This window comes from Natrix helvetica (genome assembly GCF_964273705.1).
Source record: "Natrix helvetica genome assembly, chromosome: 8".
Classification (NCBI taxonomy): Eukaryota; Metazoa; Chordata; class Lepidosauria; order Squamata; family Natricidae; genus Natrix; species Natrix helvetica.
The window spans coordinates 16,464,839-16,481,659 of NC_138559.1; the positions used below are offsets into that span (position 1 = coordinate 16,464,839).

Here is a 16,821-nt window from a genome sequence, read left to right on the forward strand (position 1 = left end):
TAGCCAAAACCAAAGAAACCATGATAAACTTCCACCTCTCTACATCACTATTGTTTGCATGAATAGCTGCAGCTATTCAGAGTTTTAGAGAGACCTTTCTGAGATCCTGATTAGAGAAATGATAATTTAATCCTGAAACTTGGGTGGACAATCTGCTGCACCCTTGACTTTGCTATGGACCTTCCTACTCTTGCCGTGTCGGGTGAATTATTTCAAGTGGACTGTGGTGCCCCTTTGAGGAATCAGTTATGGTTTTGAGCTGGAAGGTCTTCCTAGCCTAGTTTGAGGAACAGTAGCGGGCTTTTATGGTGGGCAAAATGCCATTTCATTTTGCATTGACTGAAGAAAGCAGCTGCCAAAAAAGCCAACACAGTTCTAGGCTGCATCAACAGAGGGATAGAATCAAGATCACGTGAAGGGTTAACACCACTTTATAAGGCCTTGGTAAGGGCACACTTGGAATACTGCATTCAGTTCTGGTTGCCACGATGTAGAAAAGATGTGGAGACTCTAGAAAGAGTGCAAAGAAGAGCAACAAAGATGATTAGGGGACTGGAGACTAAAACATATGAAGAACGGTTGCAGGAACTGGGTATGTTTAGCTTAAGAGAAAGAGGGACTAGGGGAGACTTGATAGCAGTGTTCCAATATCTCAGGAGTTGCCACAAAGAAGAGGGAGTCAAACTATTCTCCAAGGCACCTGAGGGTAGAACAAGAAGCAATGGGTGGAAATTAATCAAGGAGAGAAGCAGCTTAGAATTGAGGAGAAATTTCCTGACAGTTAGAACAATTAATCAGTGGAACAGAAGTTGCCTCCAGAAGTTGTGAATGCCCCAACACTGGAAGTCTTTAAGAAGATGTTGGATAGCCATTTGTCTGAAATGGTATAGGGTTTACTGCCTAGGAAGGGGGTTGGACTAGAAGACCTCCAAAGTCCCTTCCAACTCTGCTATTGTATTATACTGTATTGTATTGTATTGTATTGTATTGTATTGTATTGTATTGTATTGTATAGAATCTAAATCAGGAGTGTCCAACCTTGGCAATTTTAGGATGTGTGGACTTCAACTCCCAGAATTCCCCAACTAGCAAGGGAGTTGAAGTCCACAATGAATAGTTGTAAGCCGAGGATTACCTGTACTGCTTTTTAAAGGCCGCCTGGCTCTTAACGAAGGTCCCAATGATTTTCTGCCTAGCCTGTCTCTTCTACTGGGATGCAACCATCACTTAGCTATAAGTCCTGCTTGAAGGTTCAGGCCAGGATGGCTTACAAAGGTAGGGGAAACTGAGGCTGTGCTGAACTCATCCCTGGTCCCATACCCAAAAAGGAGGAGAATGTTTATCTTCTAACTCAGTTTTCAACTTCCAAGAAAAAGATCATTTTTGTCCTTGAGCTTTTGTGAAAAGGGAACGATTCCTCGCTGATTCCAACCCTAGAAGAAAGGAACGCTGCCTTGAAAACATGGCAACTGCACACCAGCAGGATATCCTCCCCCAGCCTTTGAACACAACAACTGCTTTGCTGAACATTGTGTTTGAAAGCAGTTGGTTGCTGTGGTGATGCTCCTGACGTGTCATTTTGAGGGGAGATCCCTCAGCATCAGCGGAGACAGCTTGTCGGCTTGCAGATGTCCCTGATTAATAGGCAGCCCCAGCAAGGAGCATCAAGAATCAGAAGCAGACGAAGCTGCCTATCTTGTTAGCAAGAGCCAGACCAGTAGCATGGCTGGCTGGTGCTCGGAATTTCTTACCTCCTAAAGAACCTTGAAATTTTCTCTTAAAACTGGCAATCGGCCTGGCTATCAGATCTGCTTCAACTTGGTTTTCTAAGCAAAAATGATCCTTAACTCCATGTGTTGGGAAAGGTATAGTTTACTACAAGCCAAGTGAATTACAGTAGCGCAAAGCCAGAACTCAGGGTTTGCGCACCAAATTTTCCCAGTTAACCTTCCTCCTTTAGTCTCTTCCCATTGCTTGTCTCTCATTGTCCAATCAACTTTTTATTTTATTTTTTAAAATATATTTTTTATTATTTACATTATATGTGTGTGTGTGTGTGTGTATGTGTTGTATTTGTGCTGATAAATAAATAAATAAATAAAAATCAGCACAAATACAACACAAACATAGCAAAGGCAACATTAAAAATAAAAATATGGTTTTCTGCCTGGATGGTCCTCTGTAATGAGCCGAACGACAGAAAGGGGGAGTAGTGAGCTCCCTCCCATATTTGGGCATACCAGGGGTTGTAACACAAATACATATACATATATACATATACATATACATATACATATACATATACATATACATATATATGACCATATATTTACATATATGTATATTGAAGTGTGACCATCCTGGTGTTTCATCCACCATAGAAATCAAAGTGAAAGACAAATAACATAGATATTACTTACACAGTGCTAGTCTTGTACAATTATTTTTGATCAACATATTCATTCTAATGCATATAAAATATCTCATTCCAGGTCTACCTAGCCTAATGTTTTTTATGTTCTGACTCCCACCTTGTATTTCGAACCATTGATAAAATCTATTCCAAGTGTCATAATATACTGTCTCTCCATTTCTGTGCAAGTTAATATCTTCCTTATTATCTCCTTTTCTGAAGGGGTATTTTCAGTTGTCCAATCAACTTTTAACATCTCTACATATTGGTATTTTTCTTCCAGGGTAATGACCTTGAATATTTCAGGGGTTCTCACAATCTGTTCTCACAATCCAGCTTCCCCCCAGGATTCGTTGTCTGGATCTTGCTGTTTTATACATCCCAAGAGGGTGTTCCTGCCCCCTTAAGCAATCATAACACCCTCTTTCAAGCTCGACAACTGTCAGATATATGGACTTCAACTCTCAGAATTCCCCAACCAGCATTCTGGTAGTTAGAAGTCCATATTCTCTTAAAGTTGCCAAGGTTGAGAAACACTGAATTATAACCATAAAGTGAACCATGATAATGTTTGGCTGCCCTGAACTATAAATTCTGTATATCCCATTTTATACTTTTGTGAATGGTGCAGTGCCCAAAAGGGATAAAGCTGGAAGGGGTCTTTTCTGCAATTTGCGAACCCTGTAAGATTGATCAGTCCTTGGTTATTATGTCCTGCAAATGGCATGTATTTCTTTTTGATCGTCTTGCTCAAAGTTCAGATTGGAAAAGTCTCTTTCTTCTTCTTCTTCTTTTTCTTTTCCTTTCCTCCCTTCTCCAGCCGCAATTTTGCTGTTCTCCCAAGCAGTATCTGTTTTTCAGATCTGATGTGTGCTCAGGAGTTGTCAAAGACATATATTGTTTTTCTCATATCTGGCATCATGTCCCTACATCTGGGACAAGAGCAGTCAAGGTTCAGCAGTGTTTGCATGCAATTTCCATGCTCTGCCAAGAGCAAGTCCGATTTTTGTTTTAATTTTTTTAAAGTTTCTGCTAGTTGAGAAACAACAACAGGAAAAAAAGAAGATGCTGTATTAAACAAAATCGATCTCTTTTTAATTCCCCCTCACCCTACTCTTTCTGTATGGGAAGAAATTATATAAAGGGGCATGTCCATCAGCATGATAAACCCCCCCCCCACCTCCCAGATTAAATTGTGGAGAAGAAACTGGTAAAAATAAATGTTAGTTTGAAAATTAGCTAGACTTGGGATGTGCAGAGTTAAAAAATAAAAAGATAGTGAATCTCCATTGAAAAAGCAGTTAAGTATCGGTATAGAAACCATTCATTCCTCTTTCTTCCTTGTTTCACGATCCAGAATGGAGAACAGGCAGTCTACTCCCAGTGCACAGACACCTTCAAATACAATATGAGAGAAGGATAGAAATATACACACATCAGTGGTGGGATTCAATTTTTTTTTACTGCTGGCTCTGTGGGCGTGGCAAGGGAAGGATACTGCAAAATCCCCATTCCCTCCTCACTCTCAAAATTTCCGCTACCGGTTCTCCAGAATCTGTCAGACCTGGCTGAATACCATCTCTGACACAAATGGACACAATGCATAGGCACATATCCTGATCAGACCTTCTCTCTTCTCTGTCACACACAGAGGAACCGATGCTCAGCCTATGATTAATCCCTGGAGGGAAGTGTAAGTACAGATACACATGTTACTACTTTACACAGAAGAAAATGCAGATTCCCTCTAATGACCTCTCCTCTCCTGTCCCCTCCCATCTCGTCCCCACCTCCCTCCCCACCCCAGTCACTAGCTCCCAAGATATTCTTATACTGGTGCTTTTGCTACAGACTCCATTGGGGAACTTACAAAAAATATTGAAGGAGGTTGGAGGGTTGAAACTCTAGGAAGGCCAATGGCAGGATTTCTCCTGCTCACCTGAGCTTCACTTTTACTAAATAAAGCATTTGTTCTGGTGATGGGCAACTGTCAATCCCTGGAGTTTACTAGTTTTGCTCTTCTATTTTTCCCTTTCCAAACAAGCAAACGTTTGCCTTGGTCTCTCTTTCTGGATGTTCTTGGCCAATGAATGGAGGGCACTGATTGTGGACAGAAGACAATTGAGCTTTTCTGAGTAAAAGTTTAAGTGATTAAGTTCCTTGGAAGCACTTCAAAATTTGTAATTGACACCACATATAACAATCTCCAGAAAATGGGCTCTGCATCCAGCAACAGAAATGTACCATACTTTCCCCTGAGTTCATATAACACTTTAAGAGAAAATGTGGTTTATTTAACAAAGATGAGCTAAATAAACCATGGCTTAGCAGGATGCACACTCTGGATGGAATTAGCATTTTCATACTCCCATCTCTTGCATGGAGAATGGCTTGATAGAGTTTTAGTGAGAAATAGAGCAAGGTACTATCCGAATAATTAAGAATGTTTTCCCCCCTTCCTGGGAAAGTGTGACCAGGCAGTTCTTATTTTAGGAAACATCGTACGTGCATTGCTTGTGACACATGTGCCTTGGAAGCAGGAAGTGCAAAGGCTGCGAGACATGTGTGAAGCCCATTTGCACCAGAAATTTATTTATCCTTAAGGAAGTAACAAAACCCAAATCCTTTTTAGAAACGTAACAGTCACATGAGAAATAGAATTTGCAACACAAACCTTGCTCCCTCTATGTGTGAGAAATAACCCGAGCTCAACCAAAGGTTTTAAGAAACTGGTTCACAGAAACAGTTCTGTCACCAGAAAGCAGTGCCAATATTTTTTTTCACTTCTATAACAATAAAGCAGAATAGAAATGAATGAAATGATGAACAATTAAAATGGGAACACTAGCTTTGTGTAAATATCAAACTAAGCCATAATGTAGTTTGACTTTATATTAAGTACACTGTATGATTCCAGACTGGTTTATATCATTGTGGTTTGTAAATCATGATTTATAGTATTCTATGAATCCAAATAGTTGTAGTTTATTGTAAATTATTTTTAGTCTTTTCAAAACAGTATTGACTGCTGTTGACTGCTTCTACTAGCCCCTGCAGTGAGTTGCCATTGTCTCCTTCCTAGGGCTGTCAGGAAGTTTCTCCTCAGTTCTAAGTTGCTTCTCTCCTTGATTAGTTTTCACCTATTGCTTCTTGTTCTGCCCTCAGGTGCATTGGAGAGTAGTTTGACTCCCTCTTCTTTGTGGCAACCCCTGAGATATTGGAAGACTGCTATCATGTCTCCCCTAGTCCTTCTTTCTCTTAAGCTAGACATACCCAGTTCCTGCAACCGTTCTTCATATGTTTTAGTCTCCAGTCCCCTAATCATCTTTGTTGCTCTTCTTTGCACTCTTTCTAGAGTCTCCACATCTTTTCTACATTGTGGTGACCAAAACTGAATGCAGTATTCCAAGTGTGGCCTTACCAAGGCCTTATAAAGTGGTATTAACACTTCACGTGATCTTGATTCTATCCCTCTGTTTATGCAGCCTAGAACTGAGTTGGCTTTTTTGGCAGCTGCTGCACACGGCTGGCTCATATTTAAATGGTTGTCCACTAGGACTCCAAGATCCCTTTCACAGTTACTACTGTTGAGCAAGGTAATAGTTGTTACTACTGTTGAGAAAGATAATAAATTGAGGACCACTGTAGTAATAGAAAATGAAACCACTGTAAAAAAGAGATAATCCTTTACCATGTACGATTAGTAGTGCTAATAGCCATTAGGTTAGAAAGTTGTACTGGGATATTACGTTGCGATCTGTGTTTATATTTTTGGCAAAAGGGTTTATAATTTACTACAGTTCTAAATCGGCTCCCTAAGCATCTCATAGCAGTTAAACTGTAACATAGTTAAAGTAATTAAGTAAAACAGATGAAAGAGAGAAAGTAGGAAGATGTTTGACAAGGGATCAAACATTTCAAAGAAATGCTGAAAAGCATTAAAAAGCTGGGTGGAAGGCAGGAGTTTGGAAATAAAGAAGGGAAGTTTGAAACTAGAAATTTGTCACAATCAGCTAAAAGAGCTACAAAATTCTTGGTGAGCCTTTCCGTTTTCTTTAGACAGCCTGACATTAAACAGGCTGAAAGTAGAGAAGAGGTCTGATTACTAGCTCTATCTTTATTGCAGTTGCATTAACAGAATCTCGCAAATCTGAAATTACTGCTCTCTTCTCAAAGGTGCTTTTTCAAAACAGTCCCGTTGCCTTTTGAGAAAGCACCTTTGAGATAAGTATGACCTGAATGACTGAGAATCTCCATAAACATATTGCTCTCTTCATTCACTTCTGTTCTCCCTGTTAGGCATGTAACCCTAGGCTTGGCTTGGCAATGTATATAAGCTATGATTACTTTACTGTTACTTTTTACAGATGTAATTGGCTTGTTACCTCAAGCAGCCATAAGAGGGAGCCAGTATGGCTGTTAGCTCTCTGTTTTGTTAGATGCTGGTCGGTGTATTGTGAGGTATTGTGGTTTGCTACTGTTAGCTATATTTTGTGTGCTAGACTGACTATTTTGATAACTGAATTACTGAACCGTGTATGACTTGTACTGTTAACCGGACTCTGAATACTTCTATATTTCTACATAGTAAACTACTATATATTTATACTATTCAGTGTCTCTGTATGCTGGTTTGTGCGTGTTATTCCATATCACTCTCATTACGCTTCTCTGCATACTCGCTCTTCTAACGGGGAGCTTAATTACTTAACACTCCCCAATACCAGGGAGGGTCCCTTCTGAGATGCTTTTGCCACTCCAATGTCTCCTTTGGACTCACATTTTGTTCAAAAGACCATTGCCTAGTTTGCAGCTCTTTTTCCTGTCTTCATTCCCACACACCATTAGACAGCCCCACTCCTTTAAATTCTGATTCAGATCAGTGGGGTTGCTCATAAGCAGAATTAGTGACACTTGTCAAGCGCAGGGGAAATCAGAAGATTCAGGCAGTTCAAAGGAGCATAAAGATTTATTGCAAGCTTAAGCTCTCTGTAAGAATCTGAACTATTAACGGTCAAGGGAAATGAGCAGGAATTAAGAAAGCATCAAGGTGGGCTGGATTAGATATCCTGTGGGTGCGCAGGGATTTATGATGGATGACACATTTGACCCCTCCCTCAGGTTCAGCCTGATCATCTCTTACAACACTGCTTGGAATGACTTTATTGATTAGCCCTTGGGCCATATCAAAGTATTGTACATTTTATTAATATTACTAAATGTGTATGCCACCTTTATTCTGTAACCTTAAAGAAGTATACAGAAAAAGGAGCAATACAGAGATTTAGAGGTTAGAAGTCAAGGCAGTTTATTTTGAGTGTGTGAAATAATCAATTGTAGTTTGGAGGTTTTAGATCACTCACATAAAGGCAAACATCCATTTTTATTCTTCCTGTCATATTTTACCATATGTATTTCTTACAATCACTTTTCAGTTGGGTGGAATCGATGCCCCTTTAATCATGCTTCACTTGATTCATAATAATTGCCTTCAGTGCTTCATTCACTTGTAATGTCTAGATGATATAGTTAGAAAATGCACTTTTCAGTGTATCACAGATTAAATCTTCCAAGGCCAAAGGTAGACAGATATACCTTGAGAATTAAGAACTGAATGCTATTCTGAGCAGACACAACCTCTGGACAGACACACACATACATACATAAACACAAACCTCTTACTTGCAGTCCTGATTGTTATCTTGGGCAGCGGTCTTGGCTGTCATGCAAGTAATCTGTTGCCTTTCTGCCTTTTCATTCATGTGCGTGTGTGTTTATGTATGTATGTGTGTGTTTGTGCGCACATTAGTGTAAAAGAAAGAAAAACCGAGGAACCGGCGTAATTCTTTTTATTATTGCATGGTGAAACTTATTTAACCTAGTTAAAAATGTGGACAGACAGACAGACAGACAGATAGATAGAGGGGGGAGTTTTCATTTAGCAAGTGTCTTGCTTAGTGTTTATTTACAACAGTGATGAAAAAGTAACTTAACTACCAAACTTTGCATTTATAATTTTCATAGGTCTGTAAAGCAAAACAGAGCAAAGCAAAGCAAAGCTGATCTTAGTTGCGGTTGCTAAATAAGGCCTATTGACACAAAATTGTCATATTATAAGATTGGCATAAGGAGCCAGCTTCGTTCTCTTACTATCCTATGGTAAAACATGCTGAACTTTGAACAAAAATGCCTACACACTTACTTACGTACATACATACTTTACCTACATACATGAAATTGTCATACTATAAAATTGGAGGCAACAGACAGCTATGCCACTATGCATTCCCATCCAACCTGCCACCAACTGTAACATTCTTATCCTGTTTTATGTTTTTATTCTTATTTTATTGTTAACGTATTTTATTTTACACTCTGGGTTTCTGACTGCAATAAATTCTCTTTCCCTCCATTATGGCAATTGAGCACGGTTTTAAATCCATTTGAGTGCTGAATAATTTTTTTAAAAAAGCTGACCTCATCTTATAGGCCTCTACTGAAGTGATAATTACAAGTTATGATAATTTTCGTTCAGTTTGCAGAGACACAGGAGTCAGGCTTCTGAGGATGGGAGTAATGGATCCTTCCCTCTTTCTCAAGAACAGCTGTGGATGTTACAATCTCTTGTGATAGAAAAATGTTAATTATGTCTTGCACCAAATACTTCCTTTGGTTTCTACTAAATTTTACTCAATTTTCCCAGTTTTGAGAGAGAATAGTTTCTCTCTCTTTGCTTGCTTAATCCTATTCTTAATTTCCTCTATGTGCAAATGAAAAGAGAGCCACTTTTTGTTGAAAAGATAAAGTATCTGAGGAGGAATATAACAGAAACCATTAAAACACTTTAATCCTACATATTATTGGGTTTTGATCAAACTACTTATTATATCCCTTTCAAGAGTAACTGATTAGGTAAAATAACAAGATATGTATATATTTAGAGCAGGTCAATTTGAGTGTGTTCAGAAAAAAAAAATCACAGGGTTTTTGTAACATTTGCTGGACCTTCCTTTCAGTGAAAATAAACCAAACATGGATTGGAACTGTAATAAATAGTGAAACGGCTGAACATCTCACTGTTCCTGAAATTTGATTCCTAAGTACAGGTAGTCCTCAGTGTATGACCACAATTGAACCAAAATTTTATGTTGATAAGTGAGGCATTTGTTAATAAGTTTTGCCCCATTTTATGAACTTTCTAGCCACAGTTGTTAAATGAACCACTGCAGTTCAGGTAGTAACCTGGTTGTTAATGAATCTGGCTTCCCCATTGACTTTGCTTATCAGGTCATAAATGTGACCCCAGGATGCTGCAATGATCATAAGTACGAGTCAGTTGACATACGCCTGAATTTTGATCACACAACGGTTGTACGTGTGAAAAATGGTCCTAATTGACTTCGAATTGTCATTGAGCTAACTGTTGTAAGTTGAGGAACTACTTCTAACCCTTATTTGAATCACCATCACTTTGGAGTAGAGTTGGGTTTACCTTTTTTTGCTATCATACAGGGGAAAGCGAAATATTCTATAGAGATGTTCACATTTATGAAATGTCTTCTTTAAGATAGCAGGCTAATGCTAATATTGATTTCGATTTAGTACCAAATGAAGGGTCATTTATTCAGCTGATTTCTGAGTCTCACTGATTCCAGCTCAGCCTCTTTTTTTTACAGCTTATGCTTAGTATCCCTACTTAACCTGCATTGCATTTTATTACTCTAAAATGAATCTATATACATTTTGCAATAGCGGTGAATATCTGTAGCTCGGATATAGGATGAGGGTGGAGGTTCTCCGAGTTTGTGGGTTGGTTTCCGAACGTTTCGTTACCAGGCAAGGAGACATCTTCAGCAGAGTTTAGAGGAAGCCAATGTTGATGTTCTTCTGTTGATAAGAACGGACCTTCACCATATAAAACGCATGTAACATACTTTGCTTCAGTTAACAAATTTATAAATCAAGTTTGTACATTCAACATCTTAGCTGCTCTAGTTGGATTCTCTCAGATTCCCCAATAGTGAAGTTTGTCAATGCACGTACAGAAATGATGCAGTAGATTTTATTGTTTGTATTTGAAAAAAGGTAGTTGAAATCAAAAGCTCGAAATTCAAATAGAAAACTAACTCATGGGAGCGGGGCATTGGGCTACTCTGCCTGGTGCTGTTTTGTGTTATAGCCAACACAGGAACTTCTACTGTGTTATTGGAAGCAACAGAGTTCTGAACTAACTTATTGCCTTCAGAAAAATGCTGATTTCCCTCCTTGATATTCTGTTTAAAAAAAAATTAATGTTATGGGATCTGACATCCATGGCATGCTAAAGGATGCACATTCTTCTTTTTCCAGATCACCAGAAGTTGGAGCGAGAAGCTCGCATTTGCCGTCTCCTGAAGCATTCCAACATTGGTAAATATTGCTTGATTAAAATGGAAATTGGGAAGAGGGGGACGGGATGGGATGGTGTACATGGCAAACATGAAGATTCTCTATATTTCTTAACTTGGGAAACGTTAAGATGTGTGGATTTCAACTCCCAGAATTCTGGGAAGTCCATGTCTCTTAAAGTTGCCAAACAATTACACAATTTGGATTGAATAATATTAAAAATATTCTGGGTACCCTTCCAGTAAAACCAGTAAAAACTTTGTAGGAGATTTCCTCTTTGCCAACCTTTTAAGTACTAGGAAGAAGAGAAAAGTGTGACATTTTTTAAAAAACTGATTGATCTGGTTTTTTTCTTACGTTTGTGAATTTCTTACATAAATATAAATTCTACGGTGATTCAATGGTGCCTTTATTTGAGAGTTTTACACTGATATTGGTTGGCTTTATAGAACCCTGCCTTGGACAGCTGACCCAGTTGGTTTCTTTTTAAAGAAATCCTGGTAAGATGGACCATATTTTGCCATTTTTCACTTCTGCTGGCTCCAGATTTGTTTCTGACTTAAAATCAGGGTGCAGACTTTAAATCCAGAAATGTGTAGGTGTAACTGAAGTTCATACCCCTGGCAAGGACTCAATTTGGAGGAGGCTGAATGCTTCCCAAAAGGAAAGTGGGATGAGGTTGTCCTTTGCTGATCTTTTGGTGTGTGTGTGGGGTTTGTGTGTGTGCGTGCTGTAATAATGTTTTCTCTATTTTCTACCAAACTTTCTCCATTCCTACCAAACTTCATGAAATTGAAATTTAGACTCACTCCTAATGGCATTGAATAGTTATTGCGAAATCCTAATAGAGCATCCCACCATTTTATCTTCCAAGGTTGTTTGAAAAATAACCTGTAAATCAAATGAATGCAAATGGTGTCTCTTCTTCTGCTTTATTTTGAAGAAAAGCGGGCTATAAATGCAAAGAGAGAGCTCCGCAATGGTTATTATGAAAGTTGGATGTGCATTTTTTTTGCTTGAACAACAGGTCAACCTGTCCCCTTTGTTCCCACTGCTGAATGGAGCCACCTTGAAAGACTTTTGCAAATCCATTGCAGTTGCTAATGACAACAAGGTTGGTAGAAGATGAGCTTCCAAGAAGCATCATCTTGACCAGGTCTCTCTCCATCTCCAACCAAGTAGGCAATTAAACCTGAACACCCCGCTTGTTGTAATGGACCCAGTGTGTTTATGCTAGCTATTCTGCTTTCATCCTTATGGGGCTTTTAGGCTCTTTTAGGAAAAAAAAACCTTCTATTCTCTCCCCCACCCTCTTCCCAATGCATTTGTTTCTATGGAAACTGTGTCGTCATGAGTATCTTCTGGGTAGATTTAGAGACAGCCACAAGTGCAAAAGAAAAAAGAAACGTTCTTGTATAATGAAATTGAAATAGATGCACTTCAGCTTCAGTGATCTTAGAAAGATATAGGAGACCAGTACAAGAGCAGAAGATTCATAGGTCCAGAAAGTTGATTGGGTTAGCTACATGAAGCTGTCAGGTAGTTTGCTCGGTTTTGACTGCATGCAATATGCGAAGCAGCCTAGATGTCTGTGAACAGCCATTTAGGGCTTAGGACAATGTCCAATTTTGGTTTACTCAGCAAATCATGGATTTGCTTTGACTGACAGAAATGCCCAGTCTCGCTCCCGGCATGTAATATAAGCCCTTTAGGCTTTGAAGCTGAATTTCCTCAAAGAATTTTAAGGAAGTTCATCGTCAGGAAAGGTGAGGAGGCATTAATCATATGGGATCCATTAATCTTATTTCGTTTAGAAATAGTGAAATTAGATAAGTGGCAATTATCCTCTGAACTGTAACAGGCACTCTGCTGATTGGATAGGAGTCCTAGTCCCTAGGAATGGTATAATATGAAAAAAATGGTATGCCTTATGTTTCCCATTCATTGCAAAATCTGTTTCTCTGAATCTCCCCCTTTTTCCTTTGCTGTGGAGTAGATTCCTCTTGTTAGTTGAAAAGATTTGTATCCCTCTCGGTCATATTTAGTCTGCTGTACATTTGGCTTCATAATATAAGTTGTAGCAATGCAGGTGTACCTGGACATTGGAAGTGAATGCATTATCAATAATAATAATAATAATGAATCAGGTAGTAACTTCAGCAGACACGTGACCGTACTGGTACGGCCCCATCTTGGTTTTCTGTTCTGCACATGAGCAGAACGATCTTAATGGAAAAATGTAAATGTTTCCCTTTTTACTGTTGTGCGCATGTGCAGACCGTTTTAAGTGCAAATGCCCTGCCCACCCACCCCGCCCCACCTAGTCACTCCTCACCTCCCGGGTGGCTTCCCTGCCTAAGCTGCCACGTGGCGCCTGCTCTGCGCCCCAACTGATCTGCCTCCTCCTCCTGCCTATAGGTAAGTCTCTCTAGCCCACCACACGGAGCTTGCTGCACCCCCCACCATCACCACTCCCACCGGGCTCACAACCTTACCTGTCTCTTCAGGGATGCCTGCTAGGTCCTAAATATAGCGTGGGGGGGGGATAGCAAGCCTCCCTGCAGCCCCCTGGGAATAAAAGCGGGGGGGGGGCTTCAAGAGAGAAAGAAAGAAAGAAATCCTCACCATTTGGGGATCCCCAAGTTCCTGGAGCAGAGGTCTGCAAACTTGGCAACTTTAAGACTTGTGGACTTCAACTCCCAGCTTATTGAAAGTGAGGCTAGCTATCCTTGCTCAGGCTATGCTAATCAATAGTGGAAGGAGGGAAGGGAGAAAAAGGTAAGGGAAAGTGAATGTGATATGGATGGATGGATAGAGGGAGGGAGAGAGAGAGAAAGAAGAAGGAAGGAAGGACCACAAACCTGGCACTAGTGGTTTGCTTCGGAGGATGCTTTGAAACAGCACGGCAATCCAGGGCTGGAAGGGACCTCAGAGGCCATCTAGTCCAACCCCCTGCTGCAGCAGGAGATCTTATATCATCCTGGTTATTTTAGTGCCTCTAACACAGGGCAGAAATTCCCAGAAATCCCCAGGCATGGCCAGCCTCTCCCCCCTAGTAAAAAAAAAACCCAGAGCAAAAATTTCATGCAGTATTAAAAAGAATAGAAAAGGGGGCTGCTGTGTATTGCTTAACGGACTGCTAAATTGGCAAAACAGATGGCTAAATTGGCCATGCCCACCCAGTCACATGACCGACAAGCCACGCCCATCCAGTCACATGACTGCCAAGCCACGCCCACAGAACCGGTAGTAAGAAGTTTTGAAACCCACCACTATAATGAATGGTGGAGAATGGAAAGGTTTATGTTTCTTGCGATCATCTGGTCATTAGCACTCTTTCTGAGACTCGTTGAGGCCACTCAACTGTACTTATCTGTGCCCTCAGAGTCACCCAAATAAATTATTATCTGTGTTCCTGAGGGATAAACCTCCAAGTAGCCTCAATAACTCTCAGAAAGAGACCAGATGATTGCAAGGAACATAAATCCTTCCACCCTTTAGCCAGAACAGATGAAGGAACTTCTTGGATGAGAAGTAAAACGTCTTCAAGGAAAAAACTAAGGAAGTCCAGTTGCCTCTTTAAAAAAGCACCTTTGGGACAACCATGGCCGGGATGACTGAGAATCACCATAGACATTATCCATAATATATCTGAAGACAAATCAGCAGTTGAAATCAGAATTCCCCCCACCCCCAATGTAGCCAAACCTGTATCTTGCTTATAAGCTTGGCACTGTTCTTGTGTTTTCTGCTAGACATTTTCTCTTGATGCACACTCGATTGCAAAACTTTTTTTAAGGCATCAGCACCTCTTTCCAACTATTCCCACCACTCCTTTTCAATTTAATTAACCTCCTTTTAGCAAGGAGTAATATATCTCTCCCAAAGCCACGTAGCAGGAGCAAAATTCTGAAAGGCACATTTTCTCTTAGTTCTTCAGGGAAAGAACCATGTTCCTTTCCACTGCTCTTATTTCCCTACACCAATTCTTGGCAGCCAAATTAAATCTTCTCCCCTTGGTTTTTGGCAGCATTGGGGTGCTTTAGCCTGAAGTGGTGCTTTTAGAAAAGGAGACGAGTGTATACACAACACTAAGCAAGCTTAACATTAACTGTAGGTAAGAAGAGACTTGGTTTGTCTTAAAGACCGCAACGTGTAAACATTGCCAACAGCAGCTTGCTACCATTATTACTGTCTATTTACTTACACACACACACACGCACACACACACACACACACATATATATATATATGTATATATGTATTTGTGTTACAACCCCTGGTATGCCCAAATATGGGAGGGAGCTCACTACTCCCCCTTTCAGGGAACAGCCCAGGTTCAAATCCCAGTAAGGGTATGGCTAGCTGATGAGAGCTAAGTAGCTTGAAATAGATCTATACTAGTCTCCCTTTATTTATTTATCAGCACAAATACAACACACACACACACACACACACACATATATATATACACACACACACATACATCATGGTCTAATTGGAATTAAGATGTGGAGAAAGACTGTATCCCCAAATCCTTTAGGTTTGCATTGATAGGAGGCTGGAATCAAGATACATTAATACAATACAATAGTAGAGTTGGAAGGGACCTTGGAGGTCTTCTAGTCCAACCCCCTGCCTAGGCAGGAAACCCTATACCGTTTCAGACAAATGGCTATCCAACATCTTCTTAAAGACTTCCAGTGTTGGGGCATTCACAACTTCTGGAGGCAAGCTGTTCCACTGATTAATTGTTCTAACTGTCAGGAAGTTTCTCCTCAGTTCTAAGTTGCTTCTCTCCTTGATTAGTTTCCACCCATTGCTTCTTGTTCTACCCTCAGGTGCCTTGGAGAATAGTTTGACTCCCTCTTCTTTGTGGCAACCCCTGAGATATTGGAACAATGCTATCATGTCTCCCCTAGTCCTTCTTTCTCTTAAGCTAAACATACCCAGTTCCTGCAACCGTTCTTCATATGTTTTAGTCTCCACTTCGGATCACCTGAAGTGTTAATAGCACTTTATAATGCTTTGGCAAGATCACATTTAGAATACTGCATCCAGTTTTGGTCACCACAATATGTTTGTTTGTTTGCTTGTTTTATTGGATTTATATGCCGCCCTTCTCCCAAAGGACTCAGGGTGGCGTACAACATTAAAAAACACATATCACAAAAGTTAAAAAGAAATTAGATAAATATCCCCCCCCCCAAAAAAACCAATTAATATGACAATAACATTAAAAAAATTAGATAAAATTAACAGGCCAGGCCGGCTTGCTGGAAAAGCCAACTTTTTAGGGCGCGTCGGAAGGACCGGAGGTCAGGGATTATGCGAAGCTCCGGGGGCAGCTCATTCCAGAGGGAAGGCGCTCCCACAGAGAAGGCTCTCCCCCTGGGGGTCACCACCAATATAAAAAATTGTTGAGACTCTAGAAAGAGTGCGGAGAAGAGTAACGAAGATGATTAAGGGACTGGAGACTAAAACATATGAAGAACGGTTGCAGAAACTGGGTATGTCTCGTTTAATGAAAAGAAGGACTAGGGGAGACATGATAGCAGTCTTCCAATATTTAAGGGGCTGCCGCGAAGAAGAGGAGAGAGTTTCAACTTATTCACCAACGCACCTGCAGGCAGGACAAGAAGCAATGGATGGAAACTAATGAAGGAGAGGTCCCACTTAGAATTAAGGGGAAAAAATTTCTGACAGTGAAAACTATTAATTAGTGGAACGCCTTGCCTCCAGAGGTAGTAGATGATCCATCATTAGGGGTTTTAAAGAAGAGATTAGACAGTCTGAAATGGCAAACGGTCTCCTGCAGGAGCAGGGGGTTGAAGTAGAAGACCTCCAAGGTCCTTTCCAAGTCTGTTAGTAGAGTTAAGAAATAGTTCCATTGTAAGGTCCAGAAACTAGAAGGGGACAGTTAACCCTTTTTATCATAAATAAATAAACTACATCAGGATTCAAACAAAATGCCATGGTTGAAGTTAAGAATAAACATGAACCAAGGAATGGCTTCAGAT

General features: G+C 40.1%; 1 protein-coding gene across 13 annotated transcripts in view; it reads left to right on the forward strand.

Moving 5' to 3' along the window:
• CAMK2B (calcium/calmodulin dependent protein kinase II beta) overlaps positions 1-16,821 on the forward strand; it is a 186,527-nt gene that overhangs the window by 74,823 nt on the left and 94,883 nt on the right. For all 13 annotated transcript variants that reach the window (XM_081961199.1, XM_081961205.1, XM_081961204.1 and 10 more), the window contains exon 3: positions 10,763-10,822. In XM_081961199.1, the coding sequence (XP_081817325.1) occupies positions 10,763-10,822 (60 nt within the window). The remainder of the gene's footprint in view (positions 1-10,762; positions 10,823-16,821) is intronic.